General features: G+C 37.7%; 3 protein-coding genes across 3 annotated transcripts; 2 read left to right on the forward strand and 1 right to left on the reverse strand.

Annotated features, from left to right (window-relative positions):
- Positions 1-724: 724 nt before the first annotated feature.
- On the forward strand, positions 725-4,765 carry LOC115435003 (myelin-associated glycoprotein-like). Its single transcript, XM_030157168.1, has 11 exons — positions 725-800; positions 1,335-1,406; positions 1,517-1,912; positions 1,998-2,291; positions 2,564-2,663; positions 2,771-2,806; positions 3,364-3,396; positions 3,499-3,540; positions 3,943-3,999; positions 4,101-4,128; positions 4,223-4,765. The coding sequence occupies exons 2-11, from the start codon at positions 1,358-1,360 to the stop codon at positions 4,280-4,282; spliced, it is 1,095 nt and encodes a 364-aa protein (XP_030013028.1). The 5' UTR covers positions 725-800; positions 1,335-1,357; the 3' UTR covers positions 4,283-4,765.
- An 8,951-nt stretch (positions 4,766-13,716) lies between these two features.
- tapbpl (TAP binding protein like) lies at positions 13,717-19,787 on the forward strand. The gene is made up of 8 exons (XM_030157167.1): positions 13,717-14,009; positions 15,169-15,372; positions 15,759-16,028; positions 16,141-16,341; positions 16,942-17,109; positions 17,238-17,341; positions 17,606-17,831; positions 19,036-19,787. Exons 1-8 carry the CDS (start codon positions 13,961-13,963, stop codon positions 19,101-19,103), a joined length of 1,290 nt encoding a protein of 429 aa, XP_030013027.1. The 5' UTR covers positions 13,717-13,960; the 3' UTR covers positions 19,104-19,787.
- Positions 19,788-22,551: 2,764 nt separating this feature from the next.
- LOC115435759 (synaptobrevin-like) lies at positions 22,552-27,483 on the reverse strand. Its single transcript, XM_030158370.1, has 5 exons — positions 26,725-27,483; positions 25,716-25,863; positions 25,295-25,453; positions 24,826-24,877; positions 22,552-24,406 (listed from the first exon to the last, which is right to left on the reverse strand). Coding segments are annotated over exons 1-5 (378 nt in total). The 5' UTR covers positions 26,727-27,483; the 3' UTR covers positions 22,552-24,389.
- Positions 27,484-27,813: the final 330 nt, after the last annotated feature.

Below are 27,813 nucleotides of genomic sequence, written 5' to 3' on the forward strand. Positions count from 1 at the left end.
CAAAATATAATAACAAAAGCACTCGGAGTGTGCAGACCTCTGCCAAGACAGATCCCCCCCGATCACCACCAAAATTGAATCATTTCTTCCTAGTGTCAGTATCAACATTTCCTGAAAATTTCGTGAAAATCCCTCCATAACTTTTTGAGTTATCTTGCTAACAAACAAACAAACACGCAAACAAACAAACACACACACAAACACACAAAGCAAAGTGATCACAATACCTCCTGGTGGAGGTAATTACCATCAGTCTATGATTTAGATATTTTTTTAGACCAGCAGAAAAGGCCTTGCAGGCCCTGATGGCCCACCATTGCTACATGACTGTACATAGCTGCCGTGTGACTGCAAGGTATACAAATGGCTTGTATCTGTATTTGATTGTGCATTCGCATAGAGTTACCTTTGCCCTATGTGACTGTTCCTTCTGCAGAAAAAAAAAACCAACAAACACAACTGTTTGAGCCTGAACCAGTTATTTCCCTTCTTGCGCCCACACTTGGTGAATTCCTTATCAATATAACTCATATTATTAAGTTAATAAAATGAAAATACTAAAAAAAAAAAAAATCAGCATAAATGTGGCATAAATCTTCAGAACTATTTGAGCTATTGAAATGAACAATCTGAAATCACAACCCCCCCCTCTACCGCCCCCTCTACATTTACACCCCCCTTGCCCAAATAAAGAGACAGGAAGACATTTTGCTGCTGGCTTTGAAGCTTGTGTTACTTTAACACCAGAACATCACTGTAGATTCATCACATTCTAGCAACGCAATCAACACCCTCATCAGGTAGGTTTCTGGAAATGTTGTTATAGCAATTATTATTTTATTGTGACACATCATGTTGAAGTATACGTACCCTTTACATAATTCCTCTATTTAACAGTAGTATGATTTATAATATCCTGTTGTTGAATGTGTACATTTTGAAGTGTTAATGCACAGTTTGTGTGATCATTTATAACACTTTATATACAAATATTCATATCATTGTTGTTGTTTTGCTGTATTATCACTGTATGCCTGTTACATACACTCCTTTATTTCTGGGTTTCAGCAGGTAAGGTTGAAGTACTTGATAAATTGCATTTATGAAGCCATCTGTTTACAACTGGTGTCTATTTAGTCTATATAATTTTTTTAATAGATGATAAAAGTTAAATACAAGGATTCAAGTAAAACGTTACATCTGAACTGTCCGGAAAAAATAGAACGGTAACAATTCACATCCTTGGTGGCTCAAGATCAATAGTGCATAAAGTTCTATTTATGCAGCTGTCGTTTGTGATGTCATTTTTACATTCCATTTCATTACTTTTGCAGTCACCAGTCACCAGCAGCAAGTAATGAATATGGACAAAAATAAGATCCTACAACACTGCCTGCTTCTGGGAGGTAACACTACTATTCCTTCATTTGTTTTCAGTCTTATTCCTTTATAAATATAATAATATTCATACCAAGAGGTCTTTTTAATATCTATCACTGTCACTTTTGTCTTCTAGTTTTTGGCAGTGCTGTGTGTACTGATGGGTGGAAGGTCAGTGTGGTAGAAAGCCTCGACGCCCTGGTTTCATCCTGTGTTGTGCTGCCCTGTACTTTTAGTCACCCTCATGAAAACCTGCCCACATCTAAACTCAGAGGAAAATGGCATGTGACTAGTGACAGAGACCAGCTCATCTACTATGAGGACAGCACAAGGGTCTTGGAAAACTTTAGGGGTCGTACAAAATTGTTGGGGAAATTGGGAGATGGCAACTGCACCTTAGAAATGATTGAAGTTAAAGAGCATGACAGTGGACCCTTCTGTTTCCGGATTGAAATAGCACGAACGCCAACTGACACGTCCACCCCTGACAAATTCTCCTTCGTCAAAAACTGTGTTACGTTAAACATGATACGTAAGTCACCGACATCTCCTTTTAACACCAGATTTTTCTGAAGGATTATTCATCTCTTGCTTATTATCTTTTTTCCAATTAATAGATGAGCCTCCAAAACCCTCACTGGCACACAAGATCCCTGTGGAAGGATATCCTTTTACCATCACCTGTTCAGTGACACATACCTGCCCCTCACACATACCGAAACTCACATGGAGTCGAGGCTCTGAAAATGAGATCACTGAGCATCACAGGAAACTCCAGCTGGGGATGTGGGAGACCCAGTCCATTCTGACATTCATCCCTAAAGAAGACGACGACCACAAGGATGTCACCTGCACTGCTGAGTTTAACGGACAGAGGACATCAGAGGAAACGATGACACTCTTTGTCAAACGTACGAGACATTCACTGGTTCAACTACAGGCAGTATTCTGTAAACACCTATTCTCCTCCTGAGATCCACCAATGCATTTTTGTCTTCTGTAGAGGACAAGAATTTCACAGCTTTACAAAGGACTGCATAAAAAATGTATCTGAAAAAACTGTTGCATTATGTTGTTTCCAATCAAGGCAAATATTTAATATAAAAAGCCAAAACTTTTACTTTCCTTGGTCTTTTTCTATAGTACATAAAGGATATTAGTAACCAAATGTGTATGTTTGCAGGTGCAGTAAACTATAACCACATCATCATTCCGACAGTCGTGGCCATTATCACTGCTGGGATCTTTGGAGGTCTCTGTATTTTCATGATGAAAAAATACAAGTGAGTTCCTGTAAAACATAAAGCATGTCAGAGCATTAAAAATCTCTCAGCAAAAAATACAATTAAAGTTTTCACAACTTGATAAAATCATTATTTTATGATTCAAGGAAACGTATTAACGAGCTGCAAAGTCAAGACGGCACGTAAGTATAAAAATGGTGTCTAGTATTGTAGGTTTAGAGCAGGGGTGTCAACTTCATATTAGTTTAAGGTACACATTCAGTCCAATTTGATCTGAAGTGGGTACGACCAGTAAAATAAAAGCATAATAGCCAATAAATAATGAGAAGTCCAAATTTTTCCTCTTTGCTTCAGTGCAAAAAAGTAAAATTAAATGATTACATTGTGTACAATTATAAACTATCCTTCCACAAAAAATGTGAATAACCTGAAAAACCTGAAATTTCTTAAGGAAAACACTAATATTGTGCCTCAACTTACCATTTATATGCATTACAGATCACAGTGGATCTACAAATGCACAAAACATTTAATCACAGGCATAGTATTGTTAAAATTTCAGAGTTGGGAACTAAAATGATTTTGACACCCATGACTGTTTATATCTTCATTGTAATCTTTGACAGATTTTGCCAGATTGGAATCCTCAGTGGGCTGCTTCTGGCCCATGGGCCACAAGTTTGACACTGCTGGTTTAGATTTTAGTATTATAAATTACTAACTTTAATGTCACTTTTAGCATGTGGAACAGGATGTCCAGGATCTCCCGCAGGTAAGAAAAAACATGTTTTCAAGTCTTTTCACTTATTAAATACGTTACCATCTATTAATAAGTTAAATTTAAACAATGCGTCATTTTACTGGAAATCCTCAGGTTTCGCTCTAATGCTCCGACACCAAGACATGCCAATCAAAAGTAAGTCCCATTTTACATGCGTTCTTAATAAAAGTGTCTGCTGCTGTTTCCGCGAATTACTGCAATTTATATAACGCCTGTACTTTCCCCTCTAGAGACTCAACAGCTTTCTATTTGTATCCCTGGGAAGATGGTAGTTCATTATTTGCCTATGGTATCACTTCTCATTTTTGTATATTTGCAAAAACGTAACTCTCAGTGTGTCTGCCATCAACTGATAGGTGCCACAGTTTCCGTTTTCTCAGAATATCTAGTTATTGTTAACTGTTTAATCAGCTGTAACCTTTAAGACTTGGGGAATTTGGAGAAGTAAAAGATTTAATTATTAAGAAAAGTAAAAGAAAAATCAATTACCACAGCCTGGTTTTATAAACTGTATAATCATATCATTTTAACCCACAGGTCAAGCAACTATGTCGAGGAGAACGTCAGCAAACCTCGTTTCCCATCTCCCAAAAGGTACAGGAACTGTCTAAAACAGACCAGTTATACAATGTCTATACTGCAATACATTAGAAATCAGTCCCATTATTTGTTTTCCTTCTTATTTCCCTCTTCAGCCAGCCAAAGTCCTACAGTTACAAACAGGTATTATGAAGATACAAATGATTCCCTCCTGAAAAATACTGTACATATGACAGCATTTAAGATGTGTAACAATAATGATTAAACTCTCCTTCAGGACATGGACAACGATGACTACATGAACACTGCTGATGGCAACATCTACGGAAACATATGACAGAAATAACCTTCAACTAAAAGAATTTATGACAATTCTAACACATATGGAATAAAGATGGATTAAGCGTATTTGATGATTGCAGCTCTGTTATGCACAACTCTTTGGCAGCACTTTCTCCATCATTAAAAATATCCTTATAACGCTGATGATTAAAATCTGTTGTAAAAGTACATTAAATGCATTTTAAAGATATCGTGTTCCTTACGTATGCTGAATACCATTTTCATGTCATATACTACCGCTGTAAGGATTTAAGCAAGAAATTGTCTTATAAGCACTTGTTGTGGCATCAGTATGCTATGTTATGTATGTTTATCATGGATTTCTATTTTTCTGTATCCTGTGTATGTGTAACATTTAACTTGTGTGTTAAATATTATGGTTAATGCAAGAGACTAATTAATTGCTCTTTCACTTTAATAAAAAAATATTTGCTTGTTTATATTCAACTAATATTGTTGGCAATATATAAAAGCTTAATAAATGACAATAAAAAGAATAAAAACAGAACAATGGTTTGATTTTCACTTTAAAGTACACAATGAAACAGCTTTTTTCATTTTTTCTGGTCAAAACCAGCAGATAAAATCTTGTTATAGTTATGGTTATTATGGTTTTGCAAAACAGAAAATAAAATATTGTGTACTGAACATAGTTTATATCAGCAACGTTAGTGCATTATTAAGCATTAATTAACTGGTCAATAATATATTAGCAATCATTATTATGTATTACTTAGCATTAGGTAACATATTACTTAGTGTATTAATAAGCTGTTAATTAATGTTTACTTCTCAAAGTTAATTAAATTATTAAGCATTAATAAAAGTTTAATAATGTAAATAGTTTTATCATGTATGTGTAACCGGTGGTGTCGGACTCTGCGTTGTGTTTTTTAAGGACGAGACCCACACGTATGACTTTGGAGGCAGTCTCCGTTAATTGTTTTTCAGCTCCTGACAAAAGTGGCATAAGACACAAAAACCTCCAGTCAGCGACCCCCGTAAAGCAAGCTCCTCTCCCATAGAGATCCCGAACAAAAGGGCTAATACATTAAATTATTAAAACAAAATACAGCATACCTGACAAAAGTGGCATAAGACTCAAAATCCTCCGGTCAGCGACCCCCGTAAAACAAGCTCCAACACAAACCAAATGATACAGAAAATGTGTTTCAGCACATCATAAGCACCTCATACAGTTTGAACTAGTCAGTTCATTTAAAAATTAAAATGGCAGAGGCTAAAGCAAAAATTTCCCCCGACTGCACGGCTGCTTACCTCTCCCATAGAGATATGGAAAAAAAGGGAAGAGGTAAAGGTGCAAAAACTCTAGTTATAGCGGGCAGTGTCACACTGTAAACTGCTCGCTGGGGAACAGACTCAAATTAAAAGTTCCACATACTAACTCGGAGGCCCATAATGTCAGGTATTAACCAAAAGAAATGAAAATAAAATGAACAGATTTTGTGTAATTATAACAAACAATACACAATATCCTCTACATGCCCACATTGCTGCAAAATAATTGACCCTGTTACATATGCACTACTCAGCATTAATTACCTCATTGTTTATACATTAATAAGCCATTAATAATGTCTCTAGTAATCATTTACTAATGGGGTTGAGAAGAGCAACTGTCCGCTACTTCGTTCCCAGTGCCATTGCTGGTACCAGTTGCTGTCATTGGTACTGGTGCCATCGCTGTTGTTGCCGGTACTGGTGCTGGGCTGGTCGGTCGTGGGAGCACAGGGAGCTCATGTTTGGGTGAGAGGAACAGGAACAATGGGCTTGAGCTTGGGCTCTGAAGCTGAGTGGAGCTTAACATGAGTAACCTGACCTAACCCTTAATAAATGCATGCCTCATAAGCATTACTTAACCACAGGTAACCATTAGTGAATGCTATTTGGACCCTTATTGTAAAGTGTAAACATGTATACCTTAGGAAATGCATAACAGTGGTAAATAAGCATTACTTAACCATTATTAGTTGAAATGTAGTTGAAACAATCACATATAAAGCATGTTACACATTTTATGTAAAACACATTAAACAGATATTTACAAAACATTTCAACTTGCAGAGAGGAACATTTTGAGCAAACATGCATATCTGATCTCTTATTTAGTAAAGAACATGGAACAAAAATTACAATATGATGAGAGAGCATGAAAATTGCAGCCTCTGTGTTCATCTACCTATCTGTCCAGATGAACTTCCTTGCTCTCTTTTTTCTTCTGTCAGCTCTTTCAACCTAGTTGCTAACTTTAAACCAACCAACCACCACTACCAATGACGGCAACTGGTACCAGTGATGGCAACACCTTATCATAAAGTGTTACCAGTTGGACTGTATTTTTTGTTAAATAGAAATAACCTGCGTTTCTCATACCTCTGTGGTACTGAATGATATGCAGAAGAAGATACTTTTCAACTATTTGTATAATTCATAGTCATTCATAAAAGGACATAAAATCCAGGATATAAAATCCTGGTTCACTTCCAATTTTCTCAAACTAAACTGTGACAAAACCTAGGTTCTCCTCATCGGCTCAAAATCAACTTTATCTAAAACCAACAGTTTTTCCCTCAGTATCAACAACTCCACTGTCTACCCTTCCCCACAGGTTAATAGTTTGGGTGTCATCCTCAACAGTACTCTATCTTTTCAATCCCACATCAGTAACATCACTCGGTCTGCATACTTCCACCTACGTAACGTTAATCGCCTCCGCCCTCCCTTACCCCCTATAAAACTACTATCCTCGTTCACAGCCTTGCCACTTCTCGTCTGGATTATTACAACTCTCTCCTCTTTGGTCTCACACACAAATCCCTCCATAAACTTCAATTGGTTCAGAACTCTGCTGCTCGCATCATCACAAGGACCCCCTCCACTCACCATATCACTCCTGTCCTCCAACAGCTCCACTGGCTCCCGATAAAGTTCCGGATTTTAAGGGAGTAGGTTTCATTCTGACATTGGTGGGGACACAAAAGTGCTCCAAGGCAGCACTCCTGAAAGTTGATGTTTTTTTGCATTTGTTATCAGAATTTCACGTCATGTAGAGCTGATTAAACAAGCAAACAATCATAGTCAGGAAAAAATTCTGTAATTGACATGTTTCAAATGCATATCTTAATATCTAAAGACAATATAAGAATTTAATGCATTCCGCAATTTTATTCTCATGACTAACATATCCATCATTATTTAACCTCACCTGTGAATTTACAGCCTCTCCTCTTCATCTGCTCCAGCTTCTCCTCTACCTCGTCTCTCCTCTCTACTTTCACCTGACAAATATGTTGATGTATGACATATGAACAGATTATGAATACAATAATCATAGAGTTTGATGGTACAGTTACTGCCTGAGCAAAAAAGGCTTTTACTTTCATTTTTATTATTGTACTTTAGTCCCCCAAAATATGGATAAAAATCACATGAGCATCTAGAATCTGAGGTTTTATTGTATTTTCCCCACAAATTTTCTTTGTGTTTAACAGTTGTCTTCCATACAAATATATAAAAATAACTTTTAAAAAGTGTATCTGTTTGGCATTAAATAGTGTCTTTTATTCAATATCTGTATTGTTTGGCCTCTACAGTTCCATACCCTTGAACTTACACATTAACTCCTAAAGAAGTGTCTTATGTCCAGTTTTCTTTTCTTTGACATTTTTCAAATCCTATTTACCAAGCACACTAACGCAGGGCCAGTTCCCCCTTAAAAAACACACATGCACACAAACGGGGGGGGGGGGGGGGGCACAAAGAGGAGATACATGAAGCATGAGAGGAGATGCACAAAGCAGCCAGCAGTACACCACATAGAAACAGTAAGTTTATACTTCTTCCTACTCCTTTTCGACCATGCAAAATTCAGACTTGTATGTGCTTGAAGATAGATTCTGTCCATTTAAATGTTTTATTTTGTTTTGTTTCTTTGCATGTTCTAAATAAATAAACATATCAAACAGCCAACTAGCAGTAAACCATATAGAAATATCTATAAACCAGATAGAAACCAGCCAACCAGCAGTAAACCACACCTTAGCAGATATCTCATATCTTAATCATCTACAGTTCTATTATTAGCCAACTTTGCTTCACTTCAATTCAGCTAGCTGTTGCTAGTTTTTTGAACGTTATAAATGGTTACATACCTCTGTAATTGGATTATTTTTATGCCTCTTTTCTCTGCCTCTAAACTGTGCAGCTAAGGCCTTGGAAGGCCTTTTCATGGTGATAAACTCTCCACCCTTTACCTGGATGTTTAGTTCTACACCTGTCTGACTGTCTTTCAGCTCCACTCTGTCTCTGTCACACACACACAGTGAGCACTGGTCTGGGAGAACTCACCTGAGAAATTACAGGGGGGGGGGGGGGGGGGGTTTCCTCTCATTTCTTTAATTTTAAGTCAATTAATGAGAAATTATGTTATCAATTATCAGCCTATGCCACAAACCAGCTCTGCACGCACGGACACGCATACACAAGCACGCATGCAGGCAAACAGACACATGTACAAATGTAAACGTCACCTCTGATTTTAAAATCTGCCTAGCTGACGTGACCCAGGCAGGACAAATGTAAACATGTTGACAACTTACGCTAAGCAGCTGGAGATACATATGAACTGCCTCCTGTCCGGTCCAACTAGCAGGTAACTGTAGCTTTTACAAGCAGATGAAGTAACAGTAGGGACAGCCAATCACATGCACAATAGCAAAACCGCAGAGCCAATTGGAGAGTGATAATTAGGGTAGAGGCGGGACTTCTAGCAGAGACCAACTATTAACCCTTTGTGTGCCATAATCATTGATTAAAAATTAGCTGTTGTATTGATAGTGACTACACAGTAGTGGCTGGATATTGGTAGGGACATGTCCCTAGCATCCCTACACTATTCTACGCCCCTGCTTGTTAAGGCACGACACTTGGTGTGGACCCAAATGCAACAAGACGCTAATATCAGTGGTCAAAAAAGGGATTTATTTAACAAAAGTTCACAAAGTACAAAAATGGATAAACAAAAAGAAAGCACAACGTGCTCTAAAAAACCCTAATAATTAAAAGAGAAGTACAACATACTCTATACGAACTAAAAAGCCTGAGATAGATAACAAGAGATTCAAGATTCTAGATACTTAACGTTAGTAGGTCTTCTCAAGATCACAGAAACGACACACTGACAACAGACAAAGGGAGAGGGGAAGAATATATAGGGAAGGTAGGGATCACAAACAGGTGTGGGCAATTACATGAGGAACACCAAGATGCAGGCAATGATGGGATTAGGCAAGACAGAGACAAGACTGACAGCGTGCAGACAAAAAACAGGAAAGCGACCACCATCACCAAAATAAAACAGGAAAAGACCAAAACCCCTAAACTAACTCAACATAACCGTCAACACATGACACTGCTTTGACCTACTTTTCCCAAAATGTAATGACACCTATTCTGGGTCACTGGCAATCTATAACCCCAATTTGGTATGAATTCACCCAATATTTTTGCTGTTACAGACATTTGAAATGTTGCCCATTATATGTGAATGGGGAAAAAAAGATTTTAGAAATTCATAAAAAATGTGAACTTTGACCTACTGTTCCCAAAATTTAATCAGATCTATTCTGGGTCACTGGCAATCTATATACCAAATTTGGTATGCATTCAACCAGTAGTTTTGCTGCTAGATTGTTAACAATCAAACAAACAAACCGAACCATAAACAACACCCCTTGCCTCCCCTTCAGGGGGTGGGGTAATAACCTTTGACTTCACTGAGCTTGTATGAAAATCATATTTTTTATTTAATAAATATAGGAAAATATTTGATTTTCACAGAAAAATGTGGAGGATAAAATAATAAACAGTGATGAATCACATAGGGAAGGTTATATGTAGAGAAAAAATAATTTGGACTTCACCACAAAAATAGTTCTAAGTCTTTAAAAAAAGTAATATGTGATCTTATTGAGTAGATTTAACCTAAAATATGAAAGTATTTTTTTAAAAAAGTGAATCAAATATACTTAATACACCTTCAATATATTATATATTATCCCAAAAAACTAATTTGGAAGTCCCCATAAGAATAGTTCTGGGTCTTTAAAGCCATTTTAAGAATAGCCTGTCAATGTGTTATTGAACTTCAGGTCAACACAACCTGTATCTGACTGGGTTGTAGGACCAGCTGCCTGCTCTGGCTGTGAGGAGGTGGATGTGTAGTTTAATCTGCTTTGACAATGCTTCAGTAATGGAGCACATTCTGCAGTGAGATGTTTCAGCCTTGAATCTCATATCAAGCCGGTCAGCATTGGTCTACACACTCAACACTCACTCAGCATCCTTTTGTAAGGTTGATGTGGAGCTGGAGGTCTTTCTCATCCTGAACTTGGAGTTGTTTTTGTGCTAATTGTGTGCCACAGCATGCAAACCAGTGGAATTAATTAGACCCAGACACACTCTGCTCTTAGGGAAGTTTAGTGGTGGCCATGTACAATGCAGAAAGTACCCCCAATCCTATGTGGTGGGTGTGAGATCTGCTCTTACTCAGACCAGGCTTTCCCTCACAATGCAACCACTACATGGTGTATGTGCTGTGTCCAACTACTGTAGATTTAGATGTGGTCTACTCATTTGCTGTTGCATTTGGCACAGCTACTCTTTTACTGTTGTGCTGGAGTGGAAATAGCCCACTGTGTTCTAAGACATGGGCTAATTCAGAGGGTAATGCATCAAAAGAATACTGGAAGGGAAATAAATCAAAACAAGTGACAGTATAAAGTGAAAAAACAACAGCTTTAATGTTTCTTAAACAAGTACGTAGCTGCAGTGCCAGCACACATAGTTTAGTAGTGTTTTTCTGCCACTGTGTGGTTCAGGAGAAGAGCTGCTTTAAAAGTCCATGGACTGATCAAATCTGCAGTGTATCCTGTTATGCTTAGCACTGAACCCATTATCAACTGAGTGTTCAACATTTTTCCATATGTTTTGTAACTTAAAGAAATAAAGGTAAATAAATGGTGGGATCAAATGTAGAATCTTAGCTGATATGTAGTGGAATACATACAGGGGTTGGACAAAATAATGGAAACACCTTCTATGATGCCACAATGTTAGGTGTTTCCATTATTTTGTCCAACCCCTGTATATAGTATGTATTTTATATATTATATTTATAGAAACCATTATTGTTTATGTGTTGTATAAAAAAACACAATTGAGATTATCATATATATTCTAAATTGTAAGGAAGGTTGTACTTGGTTGTAATTAGACATTATAGCAGATTGTGTATTGGTTAATAATTAATAATAAAAATAATAATTATTGTGATTGATATAAACATATATACACATAATATATTAATATAAATTAATAGAGTTTGTGTGTCACACATTACGGAAATGGTACAAATTTATGTACTTATTTATTTGTATTTTTCAAACTGACGATCTCATTAATTCATAAACCTCAGTTTTATATCACTGCTACTTCTGGTCCATTGTTCATTATTATGTTCAGTTCTTGAGGCCATAAGATAATAACGGGGGCTCATCCTGTGTTTTTTGCTGCATGAGTTAGTTTCTGAATGTGTCCAGTGAAGTGAGTGGGTGGAACACAGAGAGACCAGGACCGCTTATTATTATTTTTGTGGTGGAGTCCTGGGGTGAACCACTGAATATATACAGGTAAAGTAAGATTGTATACAAGTTAATAGAGAGGGAAAAAAAACATCATGTTCTATTAAGGTTAGACATTCAGCATTGAACCTTCTAAAAATAACATGTGGTGACCCATAATGACCTTGTGGTGAGAATGTTTACAGTTAAATACTTACAGAGCACTGCAATGTGGTCAAGTATGGTGACATTTTAGATTCAGTACCACTGAGCAGAGGGCGATGCTGTATAAAACATGCAAAATCAGGCAAGTTTGATCAGTTTGTAAAAGTTTGAGATGAAAACCCAAAATGGTCCGTGATAAAGTAAAATTCCAAATTAATTCCAGCATGACTATTTGCCTAATCTGACCATGACCCTGATAAAAAAGGAAAATCTATCCAGTATTTCAGATGTAGATTGTGAGAAATATAGGATAAATATTTCTAAGAAGGAATTAAAATATTACTTTTTCTTCTATTACTTTGCAAACAGCATTATGGAGGCTGCACTCCTCATTACAAATGATGCCTTTCAAATCATTTCAGCTGCAAATTAAAATTGCAAATGAGCCCAAATCATAGAGACGTTACATTTTCTACCAACAGTCACTGCATATTAACAATTTAAATACAAACAAATGCTACCACCTGTACAGGGGTGGCTCATGTGTGTTGTTGACAGCAAACACCTGTAGAGAGGAATGACTGCTGAAAGGAATTTTACTGAAACCTGAGATGAAGAATCACAAGTAATGCCTCTTCTCAGGTCCTTCCAATAGAATTCCTCTCACCTCAGAATACGAAACAGAGTTAATAATAAAGTATTCTGATTCTGAATAGAACAACCTCCATTCTTACTGACTGAAGTGGTGGGTTCACTAAAGCAGAGATCAGATCAGGTGGGTGGGATCCAGGCGGAGAGATCTCTTGTCATCCCTCTACCCAGGTCCTCCTAATAAAACTCCAGACCTGACCTCTGCACAGGTAACCCACCACTTCAGCCAGTAAGAATGGAGGTTGTTCTACATGTCTGCACAGTTTCCCATGGACTTAAAACTGTGCAGACATGTGTAGTCCAGATTCCCTCAGTTCTACTCGATTTGGACTCATGTAACCCACAATAATTTAACAGGGAACATTTTTAAGTAATAAAAATAAATCGCTACAAGGTGAAAATGGCACAGTCTGTTTGGAAATGCGATGGATTATTAAATAGCCTCTGAAGGAAAAGGATTATGTATAAATGTTTTTGGGTTGTTTTTTTTTTTTTTTTTTTTTTTCTCATACTTTATTTACATAATATCATATACACATAGAACAGAACATGGCATGGAGAAAACATAATGCTCGAGGTGAGGCAGGAAGAAATTAAATATAAATACATATATAGGTAAGTAAATTAAATAAATAAAAGTAAAGGAACAAACAAGAAGAGATAATAATAATAATAATAATAATAATAATAATAATAATAATAATAATAATAATAAATAAATAAATTAATTAATTAATTAATTAATACTTAAATTCGTCATTAAGGCTTTAGTCTTCACAGCTTTAGGGTTAAAATTCAAGTGTGTCAAGGCAGGATTTGAAGTAAGATTTAAAGACCACAAAGCTGGGTTTCTGAGTGGCAATTTTGTGTAAAAATGTTCCTTTTGAAACTTTGTGTATTCGGTGCGTGTTTCTTTGCTTCAATTCCACGGGACGCTTATCTGCTGCCTTTACTGTCACTGCGCATGCGCCCAGCAGCGACCTACAGCGTCTGCTTATACGATCCGTAATTAGTTCTCAGATATTACGGATTATTATAACAATAGCTTTAGTCTTGCCCAGGTTTTGAATAAATGCTTAAAATGTTAAATTATTTCGGTTGGTACAAAATGATTTTCCGTTGTAAATGAAATCAAAAGTGAAAGTAAACTTACTCAGTTCAGCTGTTTCACTTTTGTGCAGTTTTATGTTGCCCAAACGTTTACGTGTTAATCTACGATGATGTTTGTGGTCGTTTTATGTGGATGTTTCATGATGTGCGTTTACGGTGAGTATAAGGGTGAGTGCTGCAACGTCCATTGATAAACGCATATTTATGCTGTCAATAATTTACTTGGATTGCTACGATCAGTATAGCCTGTTGTTTGAGATAGGTTTCTTACTGTGTGTGAATTCCATTTCTCCAGGATGGTGAAAAAATAGTCGTGTTTTACATTTCATGCAAAATAATATAGTGACATTTTTGTACACTTCCTGTTAATTCATGTCCTTGATTCTTTTAACCCACAATGACCCAGTGCTACTTCTTTGTCAGTTCCCAAATGAATTTTTCTCTATATTTTGTATTTCTTAATTAATTTATTACCATTTATTATAAAATTATCCTCTGGATTTTATGTTTTTTAAGTGATTATCAGGTATTTTCCCCATATTTAATTTACTGATCATGCAGATGTTCATACAAGCTCAGAGTAAACTCAAAGGTTATTATATCAAACCAGAGAAAACTGAAGAAAAACTGACTTTTTCTTTAAAATCTGTCATTAATTGAACATAAGTCCAGTGTCTCCATCTACTGTCATTGATCCAACTCCATGGGTTTTACTGATGAATCAATGTTGTAGAAGATGATCGTGTTTCCACGTTCACTATGGAGCCTCTGAACGTCCAAATGGGTCATATCTGATGACCATGAAAAGATGAATAACTACATTTTACACCAATTATTGACTTGGATTGATAAAATTAGTGGATCAACCGGTATTAGACAGTTTCCATCAGTAGATGGTTTTGGTCGCCAGTGACTGTTTGGGTCTTTATGGGTTAATCCTTTTACAGCAGGTGTACAACAATGTTTGACGACAGGCAAATATAAAGTTAAATAATAATTGCAGCAATAATAAAGAAATAACTGAACGGACTCAGTACCTAAGTGGGTTTAAACTGGATAGTTCTAAAGTTATTCATCAAGAAATGAACAACAATTTGCTTTGAATGAATGAATGAACAAACTCAGGACTTTATCTTTGTTAAACTTTACAAGAGGAAAATATCAGGAATCAATATTATTCTTTGTATATTTTAGCAGCTAATATAAAAGATATGGAATTTCCAGTAAGTTAAAGGTAACCTCCATTACTTTCACAGTCAGTAAGAATGATGATGTGTTTGTTTTTCTTTTGTACTAACCGGCCTTTGTCTGTCAGCTGATGGGGTTGCAGATGTGGTGCTTTCCTGCAGCCTGGTGGAGGAGGGGGGCGGACTGGGCGGTGGCGGCCTCTTCACCAGGACTCCAGCCACTCTTGTCTTTAAGGACGTTGCTGTAGCATCTGATGAATCGCTTGAAACGCTCACTCCCTTTGTTCCACCTTCTGTCCCTGATCCAGATCTCATCATCTTCGAGGCTAAAGGTTTACCCACACTTCTTTATCAAAGTCAAAGTCAGTTTTATTGTCAGTTTTTGCCATATGTACATCGCATACAGAAAACTGAAATTGCAAGACTCTAAGGCTAAGGCCCCACGGTGCAAAGTGAACATGGCAGAAAAAAAATATCAAAAAGTATAAAAAAAATAGAATAGAATAGAACTATAACCTATAAACACTAAACAATATAACTATAGATGTAGAATATAACAGTAAACTGCAGGGGGTTGAGGAGACAATAATTAGACAATAAACATGCAAACAGTGAAGTTTAACAGATGAGATATTGTTATTTATGAATGAACATCAGTGTAACACTGCAGCCTTGTACACAACTAACCTGAACTTATCCTCTCATCCCTTTGTGGCAGTTTCATCACCTAAGATTCCTAACTCCGAAGTGTTGCTCCATGCAGACTGCAACGAGCAGGAAGTGATGTGTGAAATGAGCCGGTACACCCCTCGTGGATCTCAGGATGGTTCAGATCCAGCCTATTTCATGGTGTCTCTAAATGTGGAGGGAGTTGAGTTTAATACTGCATTGATCCTGCAGACTTTAACAGTACAGAAAGACCAAAAGACTCTGATACAAAACAAACTGGGTCTGCCGCTCAGTGAGACAGGAACTTTATTAACTGAGGGTGAGATTCAGATTTTTAAATCAGAAGAACCTTTTTACTGTTTTGTTATGTACACAAGAACATCCTTCTCCGTTCATTTCCTCTGTCGTTGTGTTGTTTCTCTGGCCCTTAGTGATATTCCTGGTGTTCAGCCATGTAAAAGCTGTTTCTGCACCGCTGAGAGGTGATGCAGTACTCCACTGTGGCTTCAAGCAGAAGGACACACCTCTTGCACAGGAAATGGGCATCGAGTGGCGACTGCAGCACAGAGGAAGAGGACGGAAAGTCCTGGAGATGAAGACAAAGCTGGATGATGTAGAAGGAAGCACAGTGGGTGAGTCTTGTGTCAATGATGATCCATCTTTAAAGTGATTTTAATCTGTAAGGATGTTTCTCCTCTGGTGGTTCTCAGAGTAACAGAACAGATTGTCTTACATTAGGACACACTGTATTTTACAGTTAAATAAATCTCTAAATCATGATATCTGGTAAGATTAAGGATGGTGTGGTGAATTTCACCAAACACTGACCGTGGTCTTAGTTTTTTTATGACACTAAGTCATTTGACTGTCAATAAAAACTTCAATTTTATGGTATACTTAGAATTTTATCATATTTATAAATATAAACTGATGTAATAAGGTAAATAAAATTGTGTAGAGTCTCATCCTATCCTAGCATCATGTCAGACTTAATGTCCTATTAACTAAACACAAATAGTGACTAAGAATTTTGCCATTTTTGTGGTCACTGTAAGAGGGTGAGGCGAGGGTTAATCTACAACTTCATGTTTACATGCCACTTAATATCATAGACTGATTCTGTCACTGCCTCTGTTCAGTGCAAAACTATGTAAAACATGCATACAGACGGAAGGAAGATGATACAGACTGTGGTATTCTTTAAAAGTCAAATAAATCCTCTGATTTTTCAGTCCATGCTGAGAGGAGGGGCTCAAGCCTGGATGTGGTCCAGGTGGTCGACAAGGGTAACGCCTCTTTGTCTCTGACCCACCTGAAGGTTGTAGACGAGGGGTCCTACATCTGTACTGTCAACACTGGCAACTTTCATTGCCAGCAGGTGATTCAACTCCATGTAATCCGTAAGTTTTTCCTTGTTAATCGGACCTCTGAGTTCAGGAAAGTCCACAGTATGTCTTCTGGGAGTTTTTTGTTTGTTTGTTTTTTTATTTACAGTGTCACTTTCTTTTCATTTTACTTCTACTGTCAGAACCACCTCAAGTTTCTCTGTCAGAGGAGAAGCTGGTTTTGAAGACAAATTCACCCCAGACACTGAGCTGCCACAGCAGTAAATACTACCCACTGGATGCTCAGGTTCCTAACTCCAGTTTTATATGTGTTAATGTGAACTTTTACAGCCTTCTTTTTATAACAGTCATTCAATACCACAAAATATCTAAGGCAACATCTAAGTTGATTTCTCAAATAAAGCAAAAATGTTGTGTTATTCGGGGTTATACTTCATAAATTGCATGCATTTAATCTGTTGCTTCGTATTCTACATTTCAGTAAAAACGACATTTCAGTAAATATCACAATAAGTGCTAATTATGCAGACTTGTTCTTTCTTTGTTTCAGATGGAGTGGTTTTCCCTGGCGCCTACGGACACAGAGCCGACAGTCTTTCCACATCAGGGCTCTCTGTCTAGCCATCGACAGCACGGTGATGGGACGTTCTCCCTGTCATCTCACCTCACCATTCCCCCCAGCATCACACCTGGAACCAAAATCATCTGTGTGGTGTCCCACCCAGCCTTGGACACCCATGTCTCTGTGAGCGTGGTTGTAGAAAGCCCAGAACCAGGTATGTGCAGTATGTGTGCTTTGTGCAGGGTGCTGGCACAGGTCTTGAAAGTCTTAAAAAGTTTGGAATTTTGTGTGAAAGTCTTAATAAAGTATGGAAAAAAATTTCTCTCAGTCAAATTTTAGAGTATGCTCAAAGGCACATAATCTTGTAAGATAAGAAATACATGAGGAAAACATAAAAACTTGATATGATTTCACCAACCGGTCGGTACTGGAATGATTCTAGTGAAACTTTTTTGTGTGATATCAATGCACTTTTGTGATTTTCATATGTTTAGAAAACATTTCTATAAGTAAAATACAATTTACTGTGAATTATGCATTCATGCATTGATACATTTATTAAAATGAACTTTTCTACTACACACAACAGGGACATCTCAACCAAAAAAGTAGACATGCAAGTATAAAAGTACAGAGTCAAGGTCTTGGGTAAAAAAAATAGCAGTTTTTAAAAAGTCTGGAATTTTTATTTGGATAAAGAACATTACCAAATTCATTCAATTCATTTCCAAAATAGAAATAAGATTAATATTTCACATATCCCATGACTGAGATATGTGTAAATCTTGTGGCCATTTAAATTAAAAATACAAAATAATGAGCCCAAATAGATATGTTTTTGCAGAAACAGTATTTAATTTATATTTAAAGTATTAGTACAATGTAGGGATGTAACGATTACCGGTATAACGATAAACCATGGTAAAATTCCCGACGGTTAGTATTACTGTTTAAATTCTAATTATCATGATAACGATGTTTGATTACCGCACTTTTAACACAAACTTGATATGGAAAATGGTCAAACAGTGGCTATAAGGTGCCATCTTTAATGCACATTTGTATGTTTGATGTTTACATGTCAATATTTGAATGTTTCTGCCAACAGAAAGTACATTGTGCCTATTATTTTATTTGGAGGGGTTTTTTTGTTTCTTTTTTTTTTTTTTTTTCAAAATACAACTTGGTTAAATTATTTCAGGTTGTGTATAAGACAAGAACTTTTTGAACATTTCGAGCACATTTCAACAATACCGTGATAATAATGATAACCGTAATAATTTTGGTCACAATAACCGGGATATGAAATTTTCACATCGTTACATCCCTAGTACAATGTTGAAAGTACCCTTGGCTGACTGGCTATGTCTCGTCCTTATACAAATCCTAACCTGTTTCGTGTGTTTCTGACTCCACAGATTCCTACTGGTGGTTTGTGGGTTTCCTGGTCGTCACTGTTCTTTTCTTCTATCAGGTCATGAAGTAGGTGCAGAGATGAGAAGTATATCATGTGACTTAAATAAGAGCCTTAAGCCCAACTCACATGGGTCTAGTATTAACCTGTGGACCTCTGGAAATTTATCATAAAGGCGGAGGTCGTCTGTGATCGTAATCCTGTGTGAATCTGTCATGTCTGTAATTTATAAAGTAAAAAGTCTCCTGCAGATGACCTTCCCTATTTCAGCAAATACAGCAGTCCTGGGATAATACACTGATCAGTCATAACACTACAGTCACTGACAGTAGAAGTGGAAGTGGTACTAGTATTGATTATTTCATTACAATGGTTCCTTTCACTGGGTTGGATGTATGAAGCAGCAAGTGAACATTTGGTCTATGAAGCTGACGTGTTGGAATCAGCAAAATGGGCAACGTAAGGAACTGAGTGACTTTGACCAGGTCCATATTGTAACAGTAGTGACTGGGTGAGAACATCTCCACAACTGCAGGTCTTGTTGTTTGTTCCTGGTCTGCAGAGATTAGTACCGACCAAAAACGGACTAAGGAAAGACATCCGAGTATCAGACGAATGGAGCATCTGTGAGTGTTGGACAAATAAATCTGATCCATGGAGGTCCACCTCTCTACTTCCAGGACTTCAGGGTTCTGCTGCTAAGGTCTTGGTCCACATACCACAGCACACCTTCAGAGGTCTGGTGGAGTCTAGGCCTGGGGTCAGAGCTGTTTTTGTGGAAAAACAGGAACCTACACAGTATTAGACAGGTGGTAATAATGTTCTGATTCCATAGATGCTGGATTGGTTGAGATCCGGTTGTTCTTTAGATACTTTTGGTTGGCACTAACCATTTTACACTGGAAATAAGCAACAAGATCTCAGTGATTTGGCTGAACAAGTTCTATCCTGATTTGCTCATTTTGCTGTTTCTAACACTGACTTCTAGAGCTAAATGTTCATTTGCGGCCCAATGGGTTAGGATTAGGGTTAGGGTTAGGGTTACACTGACAGGTCCTATTGTAAATGAGATAAACAAATTAACACCACTTTATCTGTCAATGGTCATAATTTTATGGCTGATCAATGTATTAGTCACATACAAATCAACATCTTTTTAACATTTTTTTTGTTTCAGCCTACTTCCTGCCTGAGGGCTATGGTAGCTGCACTGGAGTAGACAAATAAAAGTTTTAGAAGTATTTTATTGGTGATTTGTGATGTAATATAACATTGAGACTCAGCAGAGCAAACTTAAATCATTCAAAACAGTGAAGTCTCAAAAGATGATGGGATGGATGACATGCATGACAGTGTAGAGTAGGAATATTTTGTAAATGATGCAGTAAAAAAGAGACTTTGCTTATCTTGCATGAACATAAAACATGAAACACAGATAAAGGGGTTAATTTCCAAATCACCAGATGTCCACAGGTTATACCAGTCTTGTGTGAATTGGGCTTTAGATGTTTATTATTATTAATTTCGTTAAAACATGGACTGGATCTTTCAACTTTTATGGCCTTCTGTTGATATGAAGAATATAGTTTTGGGAGCATATGGTATTTTATTACCTGTGTTTAATTTATTGCCTTAAAAAATTGTTGCTTTTAGGGGTTTAGAGGAGGAGCTTATATTTGTGGCTGATGCTACAAACTAAATCACCTTTATTTGGCATCAAACACATTCATCTGCTCATGATGAATATGCAGCTTTTTTGGGGGGTGGGGGACAGATAGCGATCTCATATGCTCCAGACAGTAAGTCAAAACAAGTCAATATGTGGACCCTCAGAGTTCATTAGTACTGTCATAGTGTGTATTAAGTACTGTATTATGTAAATTTGATGTGAAGTGTCAGTTCCTAAAAACTTTTATGTATTGATTAGGATGTCACCCATCCTAGAAGTCTTTACAGTTTATTAAATCATGAAAAAATAAGAGCGACTGATAGTGAGTAGCCTTATGTCATTAACTGAACACACATTGAGGATTAGCAGCATACTTCAGATTCAGTCTAATCCAGGGTTTCAACTCTTCACAACGCCACATTGTGTGAAATGCAATTAATTTTTCCACTGATCTGTTTAAAATGGGAAACTGAGCCATGGATTTCTCATTCTATTCATGTGTTTTTATTTGTAAGTCTCTGAAATGTTCATGTTTGAAAAGGGTTTATTTTCAATACTGTACTCATTGGTACTTTTTTAAATGTAATGTGTGTATTTATTCTCTGTCTTGTCTCTTTGTGTGACTGTGTGATCCCGCTGCTTGGGTTTTGTAATTTTCTTTTATCAATAAACAATAAAGCTACATTTAATCGATTTGACATAATGAATAATAATACACTGTTGCCCATGAAGTTGGAATAAAATATTTTTACCTCCTCTTCTCATGAAATGATTGTGATAATGTGATTTATTATTGATAGATAAAGTGTAACTGGGACTTTGTATGTAATCATTGCAGCTGGTCAAAGGTGATTACTGATGTGTATAAATAGGAATAAAGAAAGAGGAATCTGTCTAAAAACAAAATTATTTCAACTTTAAGGGCAACACTATACATTTTTTATTTTGACTAATGGAAGCTCTGTTGATGTTCCTCCTATAAACAAAGTAAATTTACAGTTTTGCAAAGTATTGTTAACAGGCATCATCTCTATCACCCTGATGTTATAGACAGAGGAAAAGCATTTTTATCTATAAAATATAACAATGTACAGTTATCCTAAGTTGTTAACCCCACAAACATAATGAAAATTTGCAGCTTTTAACGTAATAATCCCACAAATGTAATAACAGTTGCCTACCACAAATGTAATACCTCATTTCCCACAAATGTAATAATTATTACTTTTGTGGGGATTTATTACATTTGTGGGACGGTAAAAATCTTCAGTTTCCAAAATTGTAATAACTTCCCACAAATGTAATAAATCAGTACATCACATACATTTAAGTCAGGCATGTATGTACTGTATATTCATTCATGTTTATTTTTGTTCCCATTTATTCTTGTCCTTTGCCTTTTTAGAATGAGGAAATGTTGCAGTTACACCTCATGGTACTAATTACAGATAAATAGGTGTTTAATTATAAATACAAGTGGAGGAACAAAAGAGAATGGGTAAAAATGTTATAAAGGTTTTGTTATAAAAGCTTCAGTATGAACTGGATATTATTTATTCTCATTAAGCATAATAGAAGCCTATGTTTGAACCATGTAAATAAAATGTCTGGATATGATTATGAAAACAATAGAGTGGGTAGGATCACACTGGGAAAATGGGGTATTACGTTTGTGGTAGGCGACTGCTATTACATTTGTTAAAAGCTGCAAATTTTTATTATGTTTGTGGTTTATTACATTTGTGGGGTTAACATGAGTTTGTTTTCAGTGTTCAGTTGAACTGGTTTTCTTGAATATGAACAAAAATGATGATGATGACTTGTACAAATGAGATCTTACAGGGACACCACACAGTTATGTTCATGATTTCTTTATTGGCATCAGCAAAAGTGGTAAGCATGCATTTGTTTTCACAAGTCCAGTTGCATTTCATACTGGATGTTCGGGTTGTAAGTCACAAAACAGCTTCTCCTATCTCCAGTGTTGATTAACCGCTACATGTTGCACATAAGGTTGTTCATATTTTCAGAATTTTATCAACTCTCAAAATCAGTCCAGTGAGAGGAAAATTTACTTTTTTTTTTTATATCCAACAACCCCCTTCAAAAAGAAAAAAAAAAAAACCTGAAAGAATTTATAAACACATTTCAGGAGCATAATCTGACAGATGTACTATAGTTCTACTCTTACTGTACTACATGTTTTAACAGGTCACTATAGTTGCTGTAGTAGTGGTTGAAATCATCTCTGTCTAAAAAGCAAGTGAATTTAACAAAATCTGAGCAGCATTGCATTGCATAAGCAGTAATTATCAAGTCAGAAAGACATTATACACAGGTCCTTTAAACCACTGACAAAAAAATGTACAATCGGCAGTTAGATTCAGAAATGGCAGATACACAGGTCACACAAATAGGCAAAACTATGGACACTGTTGGCCATGCAAGTTAGAAACGAACATTTCATTTGTCTTTACCATACCGCGGGTGACAGGTGAGTCTGTATTTATGTGAGTGACAGGGAGGGCCAGGTCGCTCTAACGTTGCTAAAACAGGTCCTTTTCCTGCTTTTTGGACAAACGTTCAACTTAAACATCCTGTCATCGTAACACCCAAAACAAGTGGACATTTTTATACAGTGCGACGCTACACATTCATCTGTCTATGGCTGTGACTCTGTCCAAGTCAGAGTTAAAAGACCTTCCAGAGCGGTCAGTTCATGTTTACAGGAGATTGTCTGTTGGAGGCTGCTTGTCTTAATTTCCCACTAAGAATAACACGATCTCTATGTCACCACCTGTGGCACAAAACCCCAGGTACAAACGAAGCAGAATGAACTTTAACTTACTCTCATCGGCTTTCCCCGAATCACTTCTTCCTTTCCTTCTCATCTCTTTCTCTTTTGCTATTTTTTTTTCTAACTCTTCCTTTACTGAACTTTGCAGAGACTAAGTGAGAGAAAGGTAGAGAGGAAAGTAATAACTAAATGATAACTAAATAAAGCCTATCAGCTAAACTTGGAAAAAGCTATTGCCTACAGTGCTTGGGATCACAAATACACACGCACATTCAACAAAAATTATCTTAATCTTAAGCGAACCATGACATTATGTTAGTAATTAGCAATGATGGCAGCAGATGGGACAAAAAGACTGTTAGTTCAGTACATCAGTATCAATTTACAAATGTAGGACTCTCAAAAAAGGTGATATGAACAAGCTTTGGCGCATCTGAGATAGAAAGGACTGCAAACTCTTGTTCAATCCCCCCGGCACACATTCACTGTCTGTACAGTGTACGCTCTCAGCTCCGTTCAACGGGCCTAGCCCTGTGTGTTCCTGTGTCACAAGGATTTTCTCCCTCCCACCATCCCTTTCTTTCTTCCGCTTACACTAGGCCTGCTGCTTCCTTCAATAATACATGAGGTGCAGAGACCAGAGAGAGTGAGTGAGACTTCAGAGCAGTGGAAGAAAGCAACAAGAAGGGAGGGAAAGAGGGACAAAAGAGAGCAGAGACACCTATAAACACTACTGTCATGTATAAGTGCAAGATGGTTTGATGGAAGACCGTGAAGAGAGGGAGGAGGAGAAGGAGACGAATAGAAGAGGAGTGGCGCTTGAGTTTCTTTTTTTTCTCTTCCCTCTCTTATCATTCTCAAGTCCGTATCCATCTGTAGTGATGGGCGGAGATCAGTAGAAGAAGTACACTATGAGTGAAGGAGAGAGGAGAGGACATCATTAGTTTAATGGATCTGGCACTGCATCACAGCCAAAAACACAAAACACAGTGACATTAGCTCTCCTATATAACAGTACTAGAGTTTATGTGGGACGTCTAGAGTTGAACTGTTAAAATTATATAAATACTTTAGTATAATTAGCAGTCATTAATGTTAAAGAACACTAATGGATTTGTTTGAGCAGAAATAACAATAATATTAACATATTTTCACTAATAACACAGATGTAAATGATCTTTTTCTCCACATTGCTGTGTGTCACTGCTGAAAAAACATCAGTCAACATACAGATGATCCATAATAATGATATATATCCATGAAAAAAACATATGTGAACCAGTTAGAGGGTTAAAAAGAAACTGTATGTATCTCAGAAATGTACTCACAGAATATTATTCCAACCACAATGACTCCAATGATCCCCATCATGATCATCATCTGAGAAAAGACATTTGACACTGAGCGTAGTACACACAAAGGCACCCAGAACTATTTCACATATTTACGGTGGTTATGCGATCTCTTTAGTGTTGCTGAATCTGTAGCGAAAACTCTACAATAACAGACTTTTTTGTCATCTTTCTTGAAGAATCTGTGCAGCAGCTCATTAAGAAACTGGTGTGTATAACAGAACGGGATGTGTTTCCCCAAAACAGCACAGCCTCAAATAGGGTTTAATCATTTCTAATAAAAATGCAGAAAATTCAAGTCACACTTACATTGAACTGTCTATTACTTCTTTAAGCATACTATCAATCATTGCACCATCCAGGATATGATAAGGTATATTGTTAAGTCAAATTAGGTTGTGAGTCTCTGTCAGTGGCAGTGATGTATCTGTAGTAATGTGCCTACCTTGCAGTTCTTCCACCAGTACTTGTTCTTTAGCTTGGCTGCACAGCTTTCAAACTGGGAGGCTCCAGCTTGGAGAGCGTCCGCTCTGTCATCCAGCTCTGAAAGCTTCTGGTCCCTTTCCAAAACCTTGTCCACATTCACCCGCATAATATCCACCACCTAGCCCACAGCAGCCAGGATGAGAAAGCATTTTTTCAGTGGTGTGAAGATGAGCAAAGGGGGTCGACACAGTCTATCAGCCAGAAATTGTAATACAAACAGAAGCCTGGTACATAGTTTAATACAGAAACAACCCAGAATTTAACATATTCTCTTCTTCCTGATTCTGATGTGTTTCCTTATATTAACTTTAATACTACTGATGCTTTGCATGGAAATCAAAGCCTTGCCAACCATCCTGTCATGGCCTGGTGTAGCTCACCTCTTCTACTTGAGCTTGTGTCTGCTGTAGCCTGCGGTTGCTGGAGGTATTGGGTGGTGCTGCAGGTGGACCAGCTGGGGCTCCATCTGCACCTGGGGCTCCTGGAGCACCGGGGGCTCCAGCTGGGGGGGCAGCATCTGGGGCAGACCTGAAGAGGGAGGAATGAGATGAGAGTAACGTAGACCACTTGATAATTGATGCACGTTCTGGTATGTAAAGTGCACTTTAATCTAGAGGGAGATGAAGTGTGGAGAGGCTTTTCAGGAGGAGGAATAGAGGGATGAAATGTGAAATGTAATGTAAATAAAAAAAGAGAGGAAGCAGGTGATTGTAATCCGATAGAATGAAGTAAAGAGGGTGCAATAGCAAGGAAGAAAATAGGCCACAGATGGGAAGCGAGACACAAAGTTCTGCCCACAGCTGTCAGACCAAGAATAATGAGAGAGAAGATGTGAGAGGAAAATAGAGGTGAAGAGTTGGGATGGACTGAGGAAAAATGTGAAGGAAACTCCTGTGAAAGAGGAATGGATGGATGATGTGAGGGAAAGGGGAAAGGAAAGATGGAATGGGTACAGGAGGCTTAAAACTGAACAAACAAAGCATCCTGATGGGGGGTTGGGGGGTAGTGACTGACTCAGCCTTGTGGACAGTTTCAGAGTCACAGCTGGAGGACAAATCTAAAGCAGCTCATATGAGGTGAAACAAAGGCAGTTTTTGTGACTTACAAGATTAGACTGAAATAAACTAAGACTCTTTTAATCCTGATGTAAAATAATTCAAGAGGTTCAGTTTAGTTCTGCTGAAGAGTGACAGCAGCCAACCTCTGAATGTATAATTTAGTGATGCTGTGACAGAAATTTTTACTTGCGTCAGCAAAATCGTCCAGTCCTGCAGAAAACCCCATGCACATACAAAGAAAAAAACCTGAACCAAAGACATAAATCTGTCCAGATATTTTAACACCAATCAGTGAAAAAGATCGCGGTAGAAAATGCGCATTAATACTTACATCTTCTATGCAGCTGTTTGAAGTGACTCACGGGCAGCGGAGGAGGGGTGATGGGCTGGGGAGGGAGGGTCTGAAGTAGGAGTACGCAAGAAAAAAAAACCCAAAAAAAACAGCAAGATCACACAAAAAGAGAAGAGGTTTGTCGAGGCACAGCTCCAGTTAAAAGTCCCAAATTTCAATTAGTAAAGTGTTAAAGTGCCAGGCTAAGAGTAAACAAGAGGCGGAGGGTCTTGGCGCAGTGGAGCTGATCTTCTACCGATGCATTTATACCGCAAGTCAAAGTACCGCAATACCCAGACACGGGCCGGCTGAGAACGCACTGTGTGACACAACTACAGAAGCGAGAAGTGGAGAAGGGAGCGATGAGGCCTCAAGAGAAAAAAAGTACTTCTGAAATATAATCCGTTTCCTGGGAAATCCGGGGATGCTGAGCTTCGTGCGGTGCTGCCTGCAGCTCCTCCAAGTGATGCTGAGTCCTTTTACAGCCGCTCTGGATGCTCACACGCACCACTGATTGGCTGGCTCCGGAGTTGCCTCTTCTAAAAGCTGCTGGCAAATGCGTGCAATTTCAAAATTAAAGCAGAAAAAGTCCAGTCATGAGAATTCGGTTGTGTCTCTTTTCGTCTGGTTTCCGTCACCCCCGCCTAGTGCGTCTTCAGGGAAGTGCGCTATAGTTTCGTCCGTGTTGTGTGTTATGGCTCAGTGTAGGCTACTGCAATAATGCGTCTCTCCTCCTGCCTTCTCCACTTGGACTCGTAACGACAGTGCGGTACCCCCCTCCTCTCCTCTCCCTCCCCTCCCCTCTCTCCCTCCACACTTTGCAGTACTGCAGCTCTGTGTCGGATAGGGCGGCAGGACGACACTGCGGTACAGTAGAAGCCTACAGAGTGTTGACTCGACTGTTTCCTCCCTGGCCTGGGATTCTCCCAGTTTCTCCCTCCTACTCCTTATGTATCACATTTCCCTGTGCTAAAGCTCTTGTTTTATCTCTGCCTTAGAACCCCCACCACCACCATCATCACTTCATTTCCATTTGATGTGTAACTGTGGAAATTTCAGATGAAGCCTATAGCACTAAGACTATTAATG

Source organism: Sphaeramia orbicularis, chromosome 16 (genome assembly GCF_902148855.1).
Source record: "Sphaeramia orbicularis chromosome 16, fSphaOr1.1, whole genome shotgun sequence".
In the NCBI taxonomy this organism is placed as follows: domain Eukaryota; kingdom Metazoa; phylum Chordata; class Actinopteri; order Kurtiformes; family Apogonidae; genus Sphaeramia; species Sphaeramia orbicularis.